General features: G+C 33.4%; 1 protein-coding gene and 10 non-coding genes across 11 annotated transcripts in view; 10 read left to right on the top strand and 1 right to left on the bottom strand.

The window, feature by feature from the left end:
- The window catches only part of mus101 (mutagen-sensitive 101), an 88,170-nt gene that overhangs the window by 23,501 nt on the left and 43,887 nt on the right, over window positions 1-20,782 (bottom strand). The window contains 4 exon segments of the mRNA XM_072537795.1: window positions 5,778-6,080; window positions 6,657-6,848; window positions 13,012-13,251; window positions 18,801-18,918. Coding sequence (XP_072393896.1) covers window positions 5,778-6,080; window positions 6,657-6,848; window positions 13,012-13,251; window positions 18,801-18,918 — 853 coding nt within the window.
- On the top strand, window positions 7,145-7,228 carry TRNAL-UAA (transfer RNA leucine (anticodon UAA)). Its single transcript has one exon. It is a non-coding gene; the product is annotated as a tRNA-Leu (tRNA).
- On the top strand, window positions 7,580-7,663 carry TRNAL-UAA (transfer RNA leucine (anticodon UAA)). Its single transcript has one exon. It is a non-coding gene; the product is annotated as a tRNA-Leu (tRNA).
- Window positions 8,005-8,088, top strand: TRNAL-UAA (transfer RNA leucine (anticodon UAA)). The gene has a single exon. It is a non-coding gene; the product is annotated as a tRNA-Leu (tRNA).
- On the top strand, window positions 8,439-8,522 carry TRNAL-UAA (transfer RNA leucine (anticodon UAA)). The gene has a single exon. It is a non-coding gene; the product is annotated as a tRNA-Leu (tRNA).
- Window positions 8,873-8,956, top strand: TRNAL-UAA (transfer RNA leucine (anticodon UAA)). The gene has a single exon. It is a non-coding gene; the product is annotated as a tRNA-Leu (tRNA).
- TRNAL-UAA (transfer RNA leucine (anticodon UAA)) lies at window positions 9,307-9,390 on the top strand. Its single transcript has one exon. It is a non-coding gene; the product is annotated as a tRNA-Leu (tRNA).
- Window positions 9,741-9,824, top strand: TRNAL-UAA (transfer RNA leucine (anticodon UAA)). Its single transcript has one exon. It is a non-coding gene; the product is annotated as a tRNA-Leu (tRNA).
- TRNAL-UAA (transfer RNA leucine (anticodon UAA)) lies at window positions 11,748-11,831 on the top strand. Its single transcript has one exon. It is a non-coding gene; the product is annotated as a tRNA-Leu (tRNA).
- TRNAL-UAA (transfer RNA leucine (anticodon UAA)) lies at window positions 12,182-12,265 on the top strand. Its single transcript has one exon. It is a non-coding gene; the product is annotated as a tRNA-Leu (tRNA).
- Window positions 12,617-12,700, top strand: TRNAL-UAA (transfer RNA leucine (anticodon UAA)). Its single transcript has one exon. It is a non-coding gene; the product is annotated as a tRNA-Leu (tRNA).

Here is a 20,782-nt window from a genome sequence, read left to right as displayed (position 1 = left end):
TTCCCAAGAAGCTCTTGGAACAAACATCAAATTCAAGAATGGTTACGAGAGGAGGATATATTTTTTTAAGAGAATTATTTGAAGTCAGAACTATTAGATGTAGCAATCAGTTACGCAGATGTATACGACAAGTATAGCATCGAAACTTTGTGTAGAAGTATTCCGATTGCCTCCCTTATTACTGTGAGCTCAATTCGATAGAGATAGTTTGGAGTCAAGTTAAACATTACGTTGTGCCAGAAACACTGACTTTAAAAAGATCGTGTGCAACAACTCATACATGAAGCGTTTGCCAATGTCTCTGCTGAACAGTGGCCAAATTATATACAGCATATCAACAGCATACACAAAAGAAAAAAACGAGAAAAGAGAATTCAAGGCAACCACAAGACAATGCAGAAGTCAGAATGGCGACCTATTAGCAACAAGGAAAGATGTATTGAATAGATGGGCGGAATACTTTAATCAGGCATTTAATATAGGGGAAGAAGAAGAAAACCTGGAGGACGAAAGAGATGAGGTAAGGGGAACATACGAGAGGGAAGACGCTGATAAAAAACTAGCCAGCATCAAATCACCCGGAATAGATAATCTCCCAGCCGAACTATATGAAAAAGGTAGACACGATACGATAATGGCATTACAGCAGCTTATAAAAGAAATATAGACACAGAAATCCCTCCCCAATGATTGTAATATTGGAATACTTTGCACCATTCACAAAAAAGGAGATATCTTTGAATGCTCTAACCACAGAGGAATTACGCTTATAAATGCAGCATATAAAATATTTTCCACAGTACTATGTCACCATATGCAAAACTGATAGTAGGAAAATACCAGGCTGGTTTCAGAGGTGGTAAATCGACAATTTACCGTTTTAAGCAAATAACGGGCTTCGCCAGGGATACCCTATCTCCTGTATACTGTTCAATCTGGTTCTGGAAAAAGTAATAAGTATGTCACAAGTCACAACTACTGGTTCAATATATGATAAATCAGTGCAAATCCTTGCCTATATTGATGATATCAATATTATTGGGAGAACGGAAAACGCTGTACGAGAGGCGTATGTAGCATTAAAAGAATCAGCTACAAAAATAGGTTTAATAATAAAAACCAACAAAACGAAGTATATGAAAATAAGCACGCAACCACAAATCCTAATATTACTTGTTATAGAAAACGACGCCATCGAAGCAGTGAATGAATTTGTATACTTGGGAGTGCTCCTTAACACTGAAAATAACACTACCGCAGAGATAAACCGCAGAATTTGCACGGCCAACAGATGCTATTTTGGGCTCAATCTCAAATAAAACAATACTATCTACAAAACAATAATACGCTCAGTCCTAGAATACGGTTCAGAGACCTGAAATGAAAATATGTTGGGAAGTTTCGAAAGAAGGCGAATCTACGGAGCAGTGAATGACAATGGAGTGTGGAGAAGACGATACAACTTTATAGAATATAAAAAAAAACTAGATATCGTAAAGCATAGTAAGATAGGACGTCTAATGTGGATAGGGCATGTAATGCGGATGGAACAAAATGACTCAGCTAGAAAAACGCTCCTTGATACACCCATTGGTCAGAGAAGAAAAGAAAGACCCAGAACAAGGTTCCTTGATAACCTCGATGACGGGATGAGAAATATGAGAATACGTGCTTGATGGAGAAAGCCGCTGGATAGGGATGACTGGAGAGAAATTCTTGAGGAGGCTAGGACCCACGCAGGGTTGTAAAGCAAGAATGAGGATGATGTCTTCAGAGTTCAAAAAGAAATGGTGATAGCTAACAACTTACAAGAAGATATGCTATCCGTGATTATCGCAGCCAATACCGGCAGTTTCAGGGAGGACGATTTTTCCGAAATGGAGTAGAGATGTTAATTTCATAAATATCAGAACTTATTGCTATAGAGAAATATTAATACAGTAACTTGAGATTTTTAAAAATGTTATAATGTGTATAAAAATAAAAAAATATAATTGATGTAAAACTAAGTGTAATAATAAACGATTCTTATACAATAATAACACAGGCCAATGATGAAAAAACTTTTTTGATAAAATTACCTCTATCTTATCTATTTTAGTGTGCTGGGTCAGAAAATCATATTAAAATTGCTGTATCGCCCATCATTGTTTCACAATTTAACATTTAAAATTGCATAATTACATTTTATTGTGTTTATCGAGCAGATATTTCTAATGTTACTTGGCTGGTAGTACTGTTAATGAATTGTACAACACTCTTTGTTCTTCTACCTCTTCATTTACAGCTGTATCGTTCCTTTATTTTAATAAACACAACCTCACTTTTCAGTTTTTGACTCATACACTTTTAAGTATGGCTAGACGCCGTTATAAAAACTGTCCAAATACATTGTGTTACATATGTGGTGATTTTGTTATTATTAAAAAACATCAGAAAAACATTACTTACTTTGTAAAAAAGGTGTATTTTGCATACTCTGGTGTAAAATTTGGTGACCAAGACAAAGGTTGGGCTCCTCACAATGTATGTTGTGTTTGTCTTGAGGATTTAAGGAAGTGGTCGAAGAAAGAAAAAAAAGCTTTCAGATTTGCAGAACCTATTGTATAAAGAGAGCAAAAAAATCATTCAAATGATTGTTATTTTTGTACTGCCTGTTTCTGAATATAACTCCAAAAATAAGAGTGATTGTTTATCCTATAGGTAGAGCATGGAACAGAACTGCCAGTCCCTGAGCCTCCTCTACGTATTGATAACATTTTAAATACTAGTGAATCAGAATCTGATGAAAGTGGTCCAGGAATTGATGGTGAATTTCAGTGTCCTTCAGAAAATTTACAACCACAGTTGTTTACACAAGCTGAGTTAGGTGACTTAGTAAGATATTTGGGTTTAACAAAGGAAAAATCAGAATTGCTTGGCTCAAGATTAAACGAAAAGAATTTGTTGTCGCCTGGTACATATATTTACAAGTACAGGTACAGAGATAAATAGTTTGCTCAGTTTTTTAGTCAGGAAGGGGATTTGGTCTACTGTGATGATATTGGTGGTCTAATGAATGAGTTTGTTATTGAGTATAATAAGAATCATTGGAGGCTTTTATAAATTCTTCAAAAACAAGTTTAAAAGCTGTACTCTTACACAATGGGAACACATGCTTCACTTCCTATTGCTCATTCAGTCTATATGAAAGAGACATATGAAAATTTTGACACAATTCTACAGAAAAGCAGCTATTCAGCTCACAATTGGATGATCTGTGAAGATTTAAAAGTTGCTTGCATTCTACTTGGTTAACAAAAGGAATTTACAAAGTTTCCATGTTTTATTTGCGAATGGGACAGTAGAGCAAGAGACAAACACTGGTCCACAAAAGAATGGCCGATAAGAAATGTTTAAATACCTGACGAGAACATTTTGTACAAAACTTTGGTAGATCCAAAAACAGATCCTCCTTCCACCTCTACACATCAAGTTAGGCTTAATTAAACAGTTTGTCAAGGCCCTGCCTAGAGATGGAGAATGTTTCAAGTACTTGAGTGCAAAGTTTCCACATCTATCAGAAGCCAAATTAAAAACAAGGTGTTTTTGTTAGACCAGATATTCGAAAAATGATGTTCGACTCCACCTTTGAATCCAAGATTGGTTTCAAAGGTGGAAGAAAAAGAAGCTTGGATTGCATTCAAAAAAGTTGTCACCAAGTTCTTAGGTAATGTGAAAGACCCTAACTACGAGTTTATAGTAGCTAATTTATTAGATAAGTTTAAATATTTGGGATGTCTAATGAGCCTCAAAATCCTTTTTTTGCATATCCATCTTGACTTTTTCCCTGAAACTCTGAGTGCAGTCAGTAAAGAACAAGTCGAACGATTTCACCAGGATATCAAGGTGATGGAGAAACGATATCAGGGACGTTGGAACACCAACATGATGGGTGATTACTGTTTGTCACTTCATCGGGAACAACAGAGTGCCTTGAATAGGAGAAAAAGCTACTTGAGAAATTTTACAGAAAAAAGAGAAAGAAAATACAAAAGAATTGACTCCTGAAATGATTGTACATACCTATCAGTGGCGGCTTTTGGGGGTAGGCAGGATAGGCCGGGCCTACCCAATAATTTTAAGAGCTTTAAAATTGAAAAACATATATCCAAAAATTATGTTAATGCATGTAAATAACTTTTAAATGTACTAAATTACTCAATACATTAGCGCCCGTTAAACAAACTATGTTATTATATTACCACAGAAAGCATCGAATCGTATTCAGGCATTTTAAATATCATTAATAGGCCCGATCGGAACTGGCCGACCCAGCTCACATAAGATCCCCCTACAAAAAGCGTTTGAAGTTAAGCAGCTTGCCGGACAACGATTTATATTGTCGTGTTTATGCTTGCTGTTTAGGCACCAGATGATCGGGCCTACGCCGACCATAGTTGTCACCTGTAACGTAATTATCGAATTGTAATATAAATTTTCTTTTAAATTATGATAAGAAAATATGTAACATAATATATAATTGTAACATATTTTTAAACAAACAATACAATTGCAAACAAGTGCACGGTTGCCCAAATAAATTTTAAAAAATTCATAAAATTCGAAAAAAAAAAAACACATTTGCATGATTTCTATATCGCCTGATTTTATGCAACTTATATATGGCAACACTGTCGCCGAGCATTTGTTCAATTTTCACTGTTATTGTTATTACTAGTTGCACTAGTTGTTTAGCCGACCGAGGTTGATTTTTTAAAATTTTTCTTGGAATAGTGAGATCGTTTTATAACTGATACATAAAAATGAGTTTTTCTGACGCTTTACCAGGTTGCAGTAACAGTAATGTTGATAGTGTGTGTTTGGACATTGTTGTTTCACTATTGGAATCGCCATTATCTAGAAGAACTAAAGTTTAGTTGGTAGGCATTGTAACACGGATGCATCCGGAGGAAAGGCCCCCAGGGGGAACTGCATTCAGATGTACTCCAATTACTCTGAATCCAACACACGCCAGGTACGATTTATCTGGTACGGTCTTTAGAAGATTCCCACTCTCACACAAAAAAAAAATATGTATTACACACACTGGCGGCTACAGAAATTTTTTTGGGGAGGTCATGGATATTGAGGGTGATTACTTTTCTCTGACGCAAGGTCACTTTTAGTCTTACCACCAATAGGATAAGTGGGTTTTCAAATATTTTTAAGGGGCGGGTCATGACCCCATGACCTCTCCCTCTGGATCCGCCACTGATTACGCATAGCTATATGTAATTTGCTGGCTTGGACTACCCAAAATTTACCGCACCAGCCGCCACTGATACCTATGCTATTACAAGGTAAGAATTAGATAAAAGGTATTATTCTATTATTGCATCATTTTAATGTATTTCGGTATTTCGTCTTTTTCAAATTATTATAATGTAGAATAAACCAGTGACATATTGTGAGAAAACTGTGGGTGATACGTAAAATCTAATTTCAGATTCTTTTTTAGCGTCAAAAAATACATAGGATTCACATAAATTTGTAAGAAAAGTTTTATAAATCTTTAATTTTTGGCCTGTGTAATAAAATGAGGACAAGCTCTATAGAAAAGAAGGTACCGAAATAAAATAAAATACCAATTTTGTTTGTTACTGCGTAAATTAAAGAACTTACACGGCGGTACATGTAAAGTTACAAAATTTATTTGTTGATATAATTGTTATTCTATTTAAATTACACTATAACTTTAATTTATAATACAAATTATCAGTTAAAACACACTTTACCTGCAGATTGTCCAAGTAGAAAATCACCTTCGTACACTTTCTTTCCGGTTTTTGCACATTCCAATAACCAATCTTTGCTTATTACAGGTAAACCCCATTTTAAAGCAGCTTCATATTTTTTTCCGCTCGCTTCAAAACTTACCAAGTGCGTAGAAGGAAAAAGACCTTTGCTTTCCGATCGCACTCTAGAAAACTGTTCTTGGGCTAATCCTCCTAAAGCTTCTATAAGGTTTCGTAAAAAAACTCTTTCAGTTCCCGAATAACTGCTAATCGTTATTACACAATTTTCTACCGGTTTGGTATCTAAAAATAAAATAAAAAAATAAAATGTGTAAAAGATTTACAGTTTTCAGCAAACGCTTTGCTATCGCTTTGATTAATTGAAAACGCCAAATATATGGCGATTGGGGCACAATTCGTCAAATCTTCCGTATATAAATCGGTATCAATAGAGTGTCATAGCTTTATTTCTGTGTCCCTAGGTCTTCAGACACTCGGGCTGATACAAACTCATACACGGAACGGTGAGCGAATGTGTCCTTCTATTTCCGACTTCAAGTGGTAGCTACAAAAATGCCATCTACTTTGATGGCCACACACGAAAATGACGATGAAACTAGACTATGGACATTCCCTTTCCCTCTTCTTTTTTCATATGTATTAAACTTTTTTCAGCCTTTTTGCTATCCCCCTTGATATTGAGCTGTCCCCCTGCTCCTATCAATTTACATAAACTCTATATAAATATAATGACAGGGTAAAAACTGTAGTTTGCACATTTTTATTTTTAAAATGAATATGCATAAAGGTTAGATGAATTTCAAAATTAGCAAGAGACATTGAATAACAAAATAAACAGTAAATGTAAAATAATCAAACCTGGTATATCGAACGGCCGGTGGTAATAAGCAATGCTCAATAAAAGTTCTTCTTCCCTAATACATTCGCCGATAAAAAGGTCATTTACTATTTCGGAGGCAGTATGGTGTAGTTCATTTTTGTTAAATATTGGGACGACAGCGTAGTCTGGTATTCCTTTATATGATTTGGATACCACGTCACCTCCCAAATCTGAAAAACAATGAAATCAACACTTTGTTTTATATAATTGAGAGAAAAATTCTTTAGCATACACATACAGAAGTCACAAATTTTTTTATAAAATTAGATATACATAATAAAAATGTTTGGATTCATTAATTCGATTACGTTGATGCTGTAGTAAAATAATATATTGGGATTATTCTACAGCAATTTTTCTCATATTAATTAAAATGGATTAAACTAATTTTGTCTGTAAAATACACTGTGCAATATTTTGAAATATATATACGTTATTTATGAAAATGTGCAATTATTTCAGTACAGTCAGGTTGGCCGAGCGGTCTAAGGCGCCAGATTTAAGCTCTGGTTCCCGAGAGGGAGCGTGGGTTCGAACCCCACACCTGACAAAAGTTTTTTGGAGCTTTCCGATATTTATAAAATATTCTGAACATAAATAACACACTCTTGCCTCTTTGTAATTAGATAATTTCATTTTTTTAAGTCTGTCTTATTTTACAAAATTGCGATATATGATATAATATTGTGCAATAATATAATAGTAACATTCATTGGATAATTCTCTGGATTTGGACCAATAAATTCATACAAAAAGATGAAAGGTAATGCAAGCAATGTCTATACACTTTATTAGTTGTTTGTACTCAAAAAAATTGCACCAAATTTTAAGCTTTACTAATATTGTGCAATATTTTGAAATATAGATACATTAGATGAAAATGTACAATTATTTCAGTACAGTCAGGTTGGCCGAGCGGTCTAAGGCGCCAGATTTAAGCTCTGGTTCCCGAGAGGGAGCGTGGGTTCGAACCCCACACCTGACAAAATTTTTTGGAGCTTTCCGATATTTATAAAATATTCTGAACATAAATAACACACTCTTACCTCTTTGTAATTAGATAATTTCATTTTTTTAAGTCTGTCTTATTTCACAAAATTGCGATATATGATATAATATTGTGCAATAATATAATAGTAACATTCATTGAATAATTCTCTGGATTTGGACCCATAAATTCATACAAAAAGATGAAAGGTAATGCATATACACTTTATTAGTTGTTTGTACTCAAAAAAATTGCACCAAATTTTAAGCTTTACTAATATTGTGCAATATTTTGAAATATAGATACATTAGATGAAAATGTACAACTATTTCAGTATAGTCAGGTTGGCCGAGCGGTCTAAGGCGCCAGATTTAAGCTCTGGTTCTCGAGAGGGAGCGTGGGTTCGAACCCCACACCTGACAAAACTTTTTGGAGCTTTCCGATATTTATAAAATATTCTGAATATAAATAACACACTCTTACCTCTTTGTAATTAGATAATTTCATTTTTTTAAGTCTGTCTTATTTCACAAAATTGCGATATATGATATAATATTGTGCAATAATATAATAGTAACATTCATTGAATAATTCTCTGGATTTGGACCCATAAATTCATACAAAAAGATGAAAGGTAATGCAAGCAATGTCTATACACTTTATTAGTTGTTTGTACTCAAAAAAATTGCACCAAATTTTAAGCTTTACTAATATTGTGCAATATTTTGAAATATAGATACATTAGATGAAAATGTACAATTATTTCAGTACAGTCAGGTTGGCCGAGCGGTCTAAGGCGCCAGATTTAAGCTCTGGTTCCCGAGAGGGAGCGTGGGTTCGAACCCCACACCTGACAAAATTTTTTGGAGCTTTCCGATATTTATAAAATATTCTGAACATAAATAACACACTCTTACCTCTTTGTAATTAGATAATTTCATTTTTTTAAGTCTGTCTTATTTCACAAAATTGCGATATATGATATAATATTGTGCAATAATATAATAGTAACATTCATTGAATAATTCTCTGGATTTGGACCCATAAATTCATACAAAAAGATGAAAGGTAATGCAAGCAATGTCTATACACTTTATTAGTTGTTTGTACTCAAAAAAATTGCACCAAATTTTAAGCTTTACTAATATTGTGCAATATTTTGAAATATAGATACATTAGATGAAAATGTACAATTATTTCAGTACAGTCAGGTTGGCCGAGCGGTCTAAGGCGCCAGATTTAAGCTCTGGTTCCCGAGAGGGAGCGTGGGTTCGAACCCCACACCTGACAAAATTTTTTGGAGCTTTCCGATATTTATAAAATATTCTGAACATAAATAACACACTCTTACCTCTTTGTAATTAGATAATTTCATTTTTTTAAGTCTGTCTTATTTCACAAAATTGCGATATATGATATAATATTGTGCAATAATATAATAGTAACATTCATTGAATAATTCTCTGGATTTGGACCCATAAATTCATACAAAAAGATGAAAGGTAATGCAAGCAATGTCTATACACTTTATTAGTTGTTTGTACTCAAAAAAATGGCACCAAATTTTAAGCTTTACTAATATTGTGCAATATTTTGAAATATAGATACATTAGATGAAAATGTACAACTATTTCAGTATAGTCAGGTTGGCCGAGCGGTCTAAGGCGCCAGATTTAAGCTCTGGTTCTCGAGAGGGAGCGTGGGTTCGAACCCCACACCTGACATAACTTTTTGGAGCTTTCCGATATTTATAAAATATTCTGAATATAAATAACACACTCTTACCTCTTTGTAATTAGAAAATTTCATTTTTTTAAGTCTGTCTTATTTCACAAAATTGCGATATATGATATAATATTGTGCAATAATATAATAGTAACATTCATTGAATAATTCTCTGGATTTGGACCCATAAATTCATACAAAAAGATGAAAGGTAATGCAAGCAATGTCTATACACTTTATTAGTTGTTTGTACTCAAAAAAATTGCACCAAATTTTAAGCTTTACTAATATTGTGCAATATTTTGAAATATAGATACATTAGATGAAAATGTACAATTATTTCAGTACAGTCAGGTTGGCCGAGCGGTCTAAGGCGCCAGATTTAAGCTCTGGTTCCCGAGAGGGAGCGTGGGTTCGAACCCCACACCTGACAAAACTTTTTTGGAACTTTCCGATATTTATAAAATATTCTGAACAGAAATAACACACTCTTCTTCTTCTTCTTAAAGTTCCATCTCCTATCGGAGGTTGGATATCATAACGGCTATGGTCACTTTGTTGGCTGCTGCTCTGAAAAGTTGTAGTGAACTACAGTTAAACCATTCTCTAAGGTTCCTCAGCCAGGAGATGCGTCTTCTTCCTTGGATCCTTCCTTGCATAATAATTCTCAGCAGCTCATATTTTTCTCCTCTGGTTATGTGACCCAAATACTCTAGTTTTCTTCTTTTTATGCTGTTCATAATTTCTAACTCCTTATTTAGACGTCGTAGTACCTGAGCATTGGTAATCCTTTGAACCCACTGAATTTTTAATATTCTTCTGTAACACCACATTTCGAACGCTTCTATTTTTCTTATGTGTTGTTTCTTCAATGTCCAAGCTTCCATTCCGTATAGTAAGATAGAAAATATGTAACATCTTAGAGCCCTCAATCTGAGATGCAACTGAAGGTCTCTGTTGGTAAGCATTGTCTTCATTTTCATAAATGCTTGCCTTGCAGTTTCAATTCGGACTTTGATTTCTCTGCTTTGGTCATTTTTGTCATCAACCCAGGTTCCCAGATATTTGTATGTCTCTACTTTTTCTATTTGGGTTTGCTCTATCATTAATCTTTCATTTCCATGTTGCGTTTTTGAGACTATCATAAATTTAGTTTTTCTCTTATTTATTTTTAGTCCGTATCTAATGCAATAATCGTTAATTCTATTTACCAATTCTTGTAGCGATTCCAGGGTGTCTGCCATTATAACGATGTCATCAGCGAATCTTATGTTATTTACTATTCTTCCGTTTACAGAGATTCCATCACCCAGATCCGCTATCGCTTCCTGGAATATGGCTTCACTGTACACGTTAAACAGTAATGGTGACAGAACACAGCCCTGTCTTACTCCTCTCTTTATATCTATATTTTCGGACTTTTGTTCTTCTATCTTTATATTGGCCTTTTGATTCCTGATTGTTTCTCAGTACTTCTATTAGTTTTTCATGTCGGACCCTGTCGAATGCCTTCTAGAAGTCGATGAAATAGGAATAAATATCTAGGTTCATATCTAAGCATCTTTGAGAGAGGACATTAAAAGCAAACAATGCCTCTCTCGTTCCCAGTCCCTTGCGGAACCCAAACTGAGTATCATCCATATCATCTTCTAGTTTTCTATATAATCTTCCATGAATCACCTTTAGAAATATTTTGAGGGTATGGCTTATTAGTGATATTGTCCTATAGTCTGAACAATCTTTGGCATATACTGTTTTTGGTATTGCTACAAAGGTGGACACCAACCATTCCTGTGGGATTTTTCCAGTTTTATATACTTCTAACAATAAAACACTGAAAACTTTGTTTTCAAAACTTCCACAAAATTTATTTTAAATTCTTATCGCTACAGCTGTTTCGGGTGATTGCCTTTCTCAAGTGAGAAGCCTTTCGACTTGAGAAAGGCAATCAGCCGAAACAGCTGTAGTGATAAGAATTTAAAATAAATTTTGTGGAAGTTTTGAAAACAAAGTTTTTAGTGTTTTATTGTTACATAAAATGAATTTCCATCAAGTAACGGTCGAATCCATTAATTATTTTATATACTTCATTTTTTTAAGTCTGTCTTATTTCACAAAATTGCGATATATGATATAATATTGTGCAATAATATAATAGTAACATTTAGTGGATAATTCTCTGGATTTGGACCCATAAATTCATACAAAAAGATGAAAGTTAATGCAAGTAATGTCTATACACTTTATTAGTTATTTGTACTCAAAAAAATGGCACCAAATTTTAAGCTTTACTAATATTGTGCAATATTTTGAAATATAGATACATTCAATGAAAATGTACAACTATTTCAGTATAGTCAGGTTGGCCGAGCGGTCTAAGGCGCCAGATTTAAGCTCTGGTTCCCGAGAGGGAGCGTGGGTTCGAACCCCACACCTGACAAAATTTTTTGGAGCTTTCCGATATTTATAAAATATTCTGAACATAAATAACACACTGTTACTTCTTTGTAATTAGATAATTTTATTTTTTTAAGTCTGTCTTATTTCACAAAAATGCGATATATGATATAATATTGTGCAATAATATAATAGTAACATTCATTGAATAATTCCCTGGATTTGGACCCATAAATTCATACAAAAAGATGAAAGGTAATGCAAGCAATGTCTATACACTTTATTAGTTGTTTGTACTCAAAAAAATGGCACCAAATTTTAAGCTTTACTAATATTGTGCTATATTTTGAAATATGGATACATTAGATAAAAATGTACAATTATTTCAGTACAGTCAGGTTGGCCGAGCGGTCTAAGGCGCCAGATTTAAGCTCTGGTTCCCGAGAGGGAGCGTGGGTTCGAACCCCACACCTGACAAAACTTTTTTGGAGCTTTCCGATATTTATAAAATATTCTGAACATAAATAACACACTCTTATCTCTTTGTAATTAGATAATTTCATTTTTTTAAGTCTGTCTTATTTCACAAAATTGCGATATATGATATAATATTGTGCAATAATATAATAGTAACATTTAGTGGATAATTCTCTGGATTTGGACCCATAAATTCATACAAAAAGATGAAAGGTAATGCAAGCAATGTCTATACACTTTATTAGTTGTTTGTACTCAAAAAAATGGCACCAAATTTTAAGCTTTACTAATATTGTGCAATATTTTGAAATATAGATGCATTAGATGAAAATGTACAACTATTTCAGTATAGTCAGGTTGGCCGAGCGGTCTAAGGCGCCAGATTTAAGCTCTGGTTCCCGAGAGGGAGCGTGGGTTCGAACCCCACACCTGACAAAACTTTTTTCGATCTGTTCAATGTTGATAAAATGTTTTGTATTTTATGAACAAATATAATAATTTATTTTATAAAATGTTTTGTATTTTTGAATGAATTGGTGATTTCGATAATTATATTTTGAACTTGATATTTCGAATTAAATATCGAAACATGTATATTTTATGTTAAATTATTTGAAATTATTATAACTTATTGAAAAAGTTATACCTGTCGTTTCTTGGGTATTAATATTTGGTTTTTATCAATTCCATTGAGTAGGTTCCTAAGTATTTACATATAATTTTATTAATATAAATATTTTGGTTACCTGTTATTGATTTTTTTAGTTCAGCAAATTCTTCATCATCAAACCCAACAATTAAGAATTTTAAATGTTCAAAAATTCGGCTAACTTCAGTCTCAGCGTCTTGAGTAACTGACATTGAAGACTGTTGGGTAGACATTTCCGGTGGTTGAAACTGTGGTGTAGACTTGGGTGGTTCGTGAACTTCCTTAATTAAATTTGTGTTATCTATTCCGTCTAATAATTTACCCAAAGTATCAGATTCTAGAATATATACGATATATAAATAAAAAATTCAACCTTAGGATGGTTTGGTAATATTACTGTTTGTGTTTCCTTATATGTCACCTACGTTTAAGGATTTTGCAAGAGGCTAATTCCCTAGTGTATTTGTTTATAAAACAAAATGACAAGACATACTCGTCCACTCGCGCAGCACCGTTGATCGTTGATAATATCCAATTTAGCCAAACTGAAGAAGCAGGACTGTTAAGTTCCAAAACACATTAGGAGAGAAAGACGAAATAAGAAATTGTGGGAATATTCTAAATAAACATAGAAACATACAGGGTGATTGATTAGTGTGATAAAGCTCAGTGGATCCGCTATAATACTACAGTTAATCAATAAAAGTTAATAACAAAAATTGTAGGCAACTTTGAGATTCACAGTACAATATTAGTTAGAATGTTACAGGTTGTTCGATAATATAGTGGGAGACCTAACATATGTTTTTTTAAATGAAACACCCTATATCTTATATTTGAAATTTTCTTCATTTCCCCATCACAAAAATATAAAGTTTTGTTATATTATACCGGGAATTTACAAAGTTACAACCAATTTTCTATGAAAATCGTAACAAGTTCAACTACAGTGCCCTCGTTATCCGAGGACTCATCAACCGCGATTTCGCTTATCCGCGATTTCGATATTCGCCCAATCGGCTTTTGACGAATGCTCCACTCTCTACAGTCTACACGGTAATTCACTGGCGTCCGATCATATCACTTCTATGCGTCAAATTTAGTAGTAGGTATTTCACAGGTAACAGGTATGTACATATATAATGTACTTCTTCGCATTTCGCGTAGGGTAACAGGAATTTACGGTTCTCGTTTTCGTTTTAACGTACATAGTTTTTATACTGAAAAATGTCTTCGTTTGAAAGGAATATTAAAGATTTTGTTAAAAGGAAGATATGTGTAATGAGTTTAGATAGAAAAAAAATTAGTTGTTAGACTGTTTAGCAGCAGGAGGATCATATGGAAGTGCCGCAAAGAATTTTAAAGTGAATGAATCTACTGCAAGGATTAAATAGTGAGAAAACCATTCGTTCTAGTTCAAGCAACAAAGTAACTTGTTTATGGCTCTTCGTCTTTACGACAATCTAAAGGTTAACAACGAATCTTCTAGTTTCCAAACGAGTAAAGGATGGTTCGAAAGATTAAAAAAAATAGTTTCTTTACATAAGGTCAAAATCGTGAGAGAATTAGCCTCAGCAGATCTAGACGTGGCCAACCAGTATCCAGCTAAACATAAGAACTTATAGAAATGGAGGGATATGATTTGGGATTAAGTTTTTAACGCCGACGAAAAAGCCGTTTTTTGGAAAAGAATGTCTGCTAGTACCTTCATATCGGAAAATGAGAAATCTGCACCAGGCTTTAAAGCAGCAAAGGGCAGGTTAACTGTTTTATTTTGTTGTAACGCTTCAGGTGATTATATGGTAAAAACGTTGTACCTAACGTTAAGCAATATTTAACATCAAAATCGCTACCGTTTAAAGCACTTTTTTTGTCGAAAATGTTCCTGAACATCCAGAATCCCTGAACTAAATTGATTCAAATGTAAGATTAACTTTTTACCTCTCAACCCTCCTTCGCTTTTACAGTCTTTGAATCAGGGAATAATAGCTGCTTTTAAACGGTATTACCTAAGGCGCACATTTAGCCGTATCTTCGATTGTATGGATCTAGATTCTTTATTAACCATTACCGATAGTTGGAGACAATTTAATATTTCTCACTGTATTACTATTATCAAAGAAGCCACTGATGAAATACGTCCGTCAACTATAAACATGTGTTGAAAAGACCTATGGCCAGAAATTGTTATGGTAACCTCAGCAGTGCCCCATAAAATAAAGGAACTCAATAATACTATGCAACTATTGCATAAAAACATGGGGAAGGTTTTGAAAATAGTCAGTCAGGTAATGTTAAAGAAGTTCTAGGCGCCAATGACCATGAACTTACAGAACATGAGCTCCTCGAAATACTGAAAAATAATAAAGAAAGCAATGAAGACGATAACTCCCAAGAAGTAACAGTCAAGACGGCAATCATGTCTCTTACTTTAAGCAACATAAATACGATATTATCGTCTGCTCAAAAATTTCAAGATATGGATTTTGATGTGGATCCTTCTATGGAAAGCAGTTTGAAATTCAAGAATGGCTTAATAATCTTACTGGCACCGTACAAATAAGCGCAAAGGAAATTAGGAAGAAAATCAGAAGAATAACCATCATGTCATATTTTAATATTATTATAAGTTTAAAGCCTTCTATACTCGTAATATGTATGTACACATACGTATCCTAATTGGGATGATATTTCATATTCTCCTTTGTATCGTGGATCCCTCTCCAACCATGGTTTTACCAACCGCGCCTTTGTCTTCGGAACGCAACCCCCGCGGTTGAAGAGAGATTACTCTACCTGTATAATTAAAAAGTAGCTCAATATATTGCTTATTTTCTTTATATCGAATACAGGGTGAGTCAAAACGCAATACATTATTTTTTCAGTAATTTTAAATAGAACACCCTGTATTTTATGTCCCTGAACTTGTTACGATTTTCCTAAAAAAATGGTTATAACTTTGTAAATACCCTGTATAATATAATACAACTTAAAAATACGACTAAAAAATACTTTTCAAAAGTAGTATAAAATACACATGTCTTTTATACAGGGTGAGTTTTTAGTGCGACATCGGTCGGTAATTCCATTGTGGTACAAGATATCCAAAAAATTTTTAGAAAAAATGTAAGCAATGATATTCTCTAGACTTGGAAAATATGTGGAATTCTATAGGGTGATTAATAACTACGTGGTATAGCAAACATACAATTTTTTAAATGGGACACCCTATATATTTTTTCATATTTATATTCCTCTCATATTTCTTTTTCTTATAATATTGGGCTTTACATTACTATACAGAGTATTTAACAAGTTATAACCATTTTTATTTCGAAATCCATATGAAATCAACACCATGTATATAAGGAAGTACTTAATGCATAAACAATTATTTATTTTATATATTAAGGTAAACAATATATTGTAGTTTTTAAATTAAGTTTATTTAAAATTATTGACTAAAATTTGTATACAGGGTGAAATACAAAACAAAATTACGATTTTCTCAATTTTTGGAATGGATTGGAAAATGGATCACCCTGTATTTTATTTTTTATAAATATTGTATTTATGATATTCTTTCATTTTTATATAGCATTCCCTATACCCAAACTCATTATCTTCAAATTTCGGGAATACATTCAATTTTTGTAAGTAAAAATAAGTATTGAGTATTGAGTGATAATGTAACATAATAATATATACTTATTCAATAACTACCCAAAAAAAATATAAACCACAATAATATGTAATAAATGTAACAATTAATGTGATATTAAGGAAATAAGTCTAAAGTAAATGTTCAAAATGTCCACCTACAACGTCTGTATAAGTTTATAACAGATATTCAAATGACCGAGCCACATTTCTTAACATTTGTAAGTCAATTTTATTAAAAGTTACTCTTATTCTATTTTTCATATCATCTGGCGTTGTTGGAGACTTCTGGTATTCAGGGTCTTTTATATAGCCCCATATGAAAAAATCAATATTGGAGAATTCCGATTCCTTCCTTCCGAATAGAAGCAGTGTGGTGAACTGGAGCACTGTCATGTAAAAACCACATTCGTTGTCGAATATTCAGCGATACATGTTGCAGTAGCATTGGCAAATGATTATTTAGAAAATCCAGTTATAGGGCACCATTCACACGACCGTCAAAATATGAGCCAACTACATAATCGCCAACAATACCCCCCAAAAATTTATAGACCACCTAATTTGACTATGAGTGTTAACAAAATAGGGATCGCTTGATGCATAGTAATGAAAATTATGCCGATTCACTGTTCGTTTTTGTGAAATGTAGCTTCATCTCCAAAAAGCACATAATCGAAAAAAAATCGGTCTCTTTGCACTTGCTGCTGAGACCATTGACAAAAAGCTAATCTGCATTGATAATCATCGACTGTCGATTCTTAATGTATCTTAATGTATGCGGTAAGGATGCAGTTTATGTTTACGAAGGATTTTTGCCGCTGAAGTTCGACTAATGTCATGTTGCCGTGAAATTTCACGAGTGCTGATGTGGGGATCTTCAGTAGTAGCTGTCAGTACATCATATTCCTTTTCTTCACTTAGAACAGTTTTGGTTCTCTCATTTTTTTTTCATATACAACTGACACAGTGCGAACAAAACAATCTATTAATTTTTCAAAAGTTCTTGAGTTTGGCCTCCTCCGTTCAGAATATCGCTCGTGATATATTCTGGATGCAAGTAAGCAATTTTTTGAACTTTCTCCTAATACCCAGATCATATCTGTTAACTCTTCTACAGAAAAAATCATTTTTAACAATAAAGACAAGCCACACAGACGGATTAAAAAGGTAATAATATGAAATCTGTTATTTTTTCAAAGCCTACTATTTTACCTTTGTAACTGACACAAATGGCCTTTTACTTATTAATAACTGCGTGTCACAATCGGCAGTTAGGAATGTTTTATTAAAAATTCCTGGCTTAGAATACTGTTGATATAACAATCTAAAAATTGTTACATCAATTGTATATTGTTTTGCTTTCTGTTTTGTGTGAGTTATTTATTGAATAAAAATAATCTTCGTATATTATTATACAAAACACATTATCTTGTAGGAATTTTAGGAATCTTTTATTTCATTAAGGAAATATGATATTTCCATAATATCACATTTATTGATACATTCGATGCATATTGTTATGGTTTATATTTTTTGTTAGTTAAAGTTAGTTAGTTTGAAGAAAACTAAATATATCTCAGAAAATAATGAGTTTAGGTATAGGGAATACTATATAAAAATGAAAGAGTATCATAAATACAATATTTCTAAAAAATAAAATATTGGGTGATATATTTAAAAAATTGAGAAAATCGTAATTTTGTTTTGTAGTTCACCCTATATACAAATTTTAGTTAATGATTTCAATTAAACTTAATTTAAAAACTATAATATATTTTTTACTTTATTATATAAAATAAATAATTGTTTATGCATTACTTCTTTATATACATGGTGTTAATTTAATAGTGATTTCGATATAGTGTCTCCTTTAAAAAAAATGTATGTTTGCTATATCACGTAGTTATTAATCATCCGGTAGAATTCCACATATTTTCCAAGCATGTAGAATGTCATTGCCTACATTTTTTACACATTTTACACAACATAAGTTTTTTGGATATTCTATACCATAATGAAATTATCGACCGATGCCGCACTAAAAACTCACCCTGTATTTTAAAAGAAAGAGTGGGGCTTTAAAGAGAAATAATAGCTTATAAAGAATACAAATTCGGAAACCAACGATAATTTTGGAAAAAATCTTGTCATAAAATAAGTAAGTTAGAATAAACATCATACAACGTTTTGATAAATTTAAGACTACATTTAAGTTTACCTTACCATTTGGTGGTGCCATATTTTGTGGAGTAAAGTCATTATCCATTTCTTCTTCGTTCATATTATTCAATTCTATTTCTTTTTCAGTAACTGTTCTATTTGATCTGAGTAAACTTAATCCCTAGAAGAAATTAAGAAAAGGTGAAGGTTTATAGTTTGAAATTTTTTATAAAAGTACTGACAGTATACAATTTAAAAGAAAATAAAATAACTTTGTTGATTTAAATGTATATATATTTATATATATATATATATATATATATATATATATATATATATATATATATATATATAAATATATATATATATATATATATATATATATATATATAAATATATATATATATATATATATATATATATATATATATATATATATATATATATATATATATATATATATATATATATATGTTCGGATAAGTTTCCGCGGTCAGATAAATGAAAATTACTGAGTTCTCGGGAAGAACCGCGTTGAGAATTTAAAACTCGACGTTTCGGCACCCATTTTGGAGCCATTATCAAGAGTGATACGGTCGAGTTCGGGGTCTCAATCTGCCTACTCCCCTCACTCGAGACGTACCAGTATCGTGTTCTATATTGCAAGAACTGTCTCTCGGCACTGAGGTCTCAATCTGCCTACTCCTCAGTGTCGAGTGACAACCGGTCTTACCCTGTGTGGCTGCTTTTATACTCGCTGTATGCGCGGGAACGGTATGCGCTGACGTGGTCTGAACTGACGTGGCCTGAGCGGTGTGGGCGGGAGGGCGCTGAAGCAGGGGTCGCCATGTTGCCGGCAATCGTTTCGCGTCATCGCGCGTGTTCAAGCTGTTAGGCCGTTTTTCGATTTCGATAGCTTCACGAATGATTCTCGCTTTTAATGAGCGGATGGGAGCGATGGTTTTTGCTTTTTCGAAATCTATTTTGTGGCCTGTCTGAATATGATGTTGGGCTAGGGCTGAAGTGGTATCGGAATGTTTGACTGATAGAGAATGTTCGTAAATACGGTTATGGATTCGTCGGTTTGTCTGTCCTACGTATGTACGTGGGCAACTGGAACAAGGTATCTCGTAGACACCATGGTCTTCATTGGGGATTTGGTCTTTTACCATTGGGGATTTAAAATAAATTTGGAAAAAGCAAAAACCATCGCTCCCATCCGCTCATTAAAAGCGAGAATAATTCGTGAAGCTATCGAAATCGAAAAACGGCCTAACAGCTTGAACACGCGCGACCTCAGTGCCGAGAGACAGTTCTTGCAATATAGAACACGATACTGGTACGTCTCGAGTGAGGGGAGTAGGCAGATTGAGACCCCGAACTCGAACCGAACCGTATCACTCTTGATAATGGCTCCAAAATGGGTGCCGAAACGTCGAGTTTTAAATTCTCAACGCGGTTCTTCCCGAGAACTCAGTAATTTTCATTTATCTGACCGCGGAAACTTAGCCGAACATTTTATTCGCCTCTACGGGGAGGAATTTTTCATTCTTACTAAATCTTTTTCTAATCTTCTAACACGTAAATACCGTCTTCTCTGTGATCTTGCTTTTCTTAAATCATGTCGTGACCATCAAGTCATTCCAAAATCTTTACAAGTTAAACATCACACCAAATCTTCATCAATTTCCAAAATTCTTAGAGCCACTGGTTTTTCGCTTCTTAGAAATTCAATTCATTCCACCCGACGCAACTTAGATACAACAAATTCCCAACTTCTTAAAACCTACAATGACATCCACTCTTTCAATATCCATCCATTATTATGGGACACTTTCGATCGTCTTTCTCACCAAAAAGCCCAACACATTTCTGACAACAAAACCCAAACCCAGAAACGCAAACTGGACCACCTTATCTCTCAGCAAAATCCACCGCCCATTTCAAATCAACAACCTTCTACTGTTGTTCACAATTTCTCAGATATTCACATACCCGATTCAGCTACCAAAGCTCTGTCAAAAGGCTTCAATTTCTCTGTCACT

The sequence above is a fragment of the Diabrotica undecimpunctata genome, chromosome 7, assembly GCF_040954645.1.
Source record: "Diabrotica undecimpunctata isolate CICGRU chromosome 7, icDiaUnde3, whole genome shotgun sequence".
Classification (NCBI taxonomy): domain Eukaryota; kingdom Metazoa; phylum Arthropoda; class Insecta; order Coleoptera; family Chrysomelidae; genus Diabrotica; species Diabrotica undecimpunctata.
This window is presented reverse-complemented; position numbering and strand designations above follow the sequence as displayed.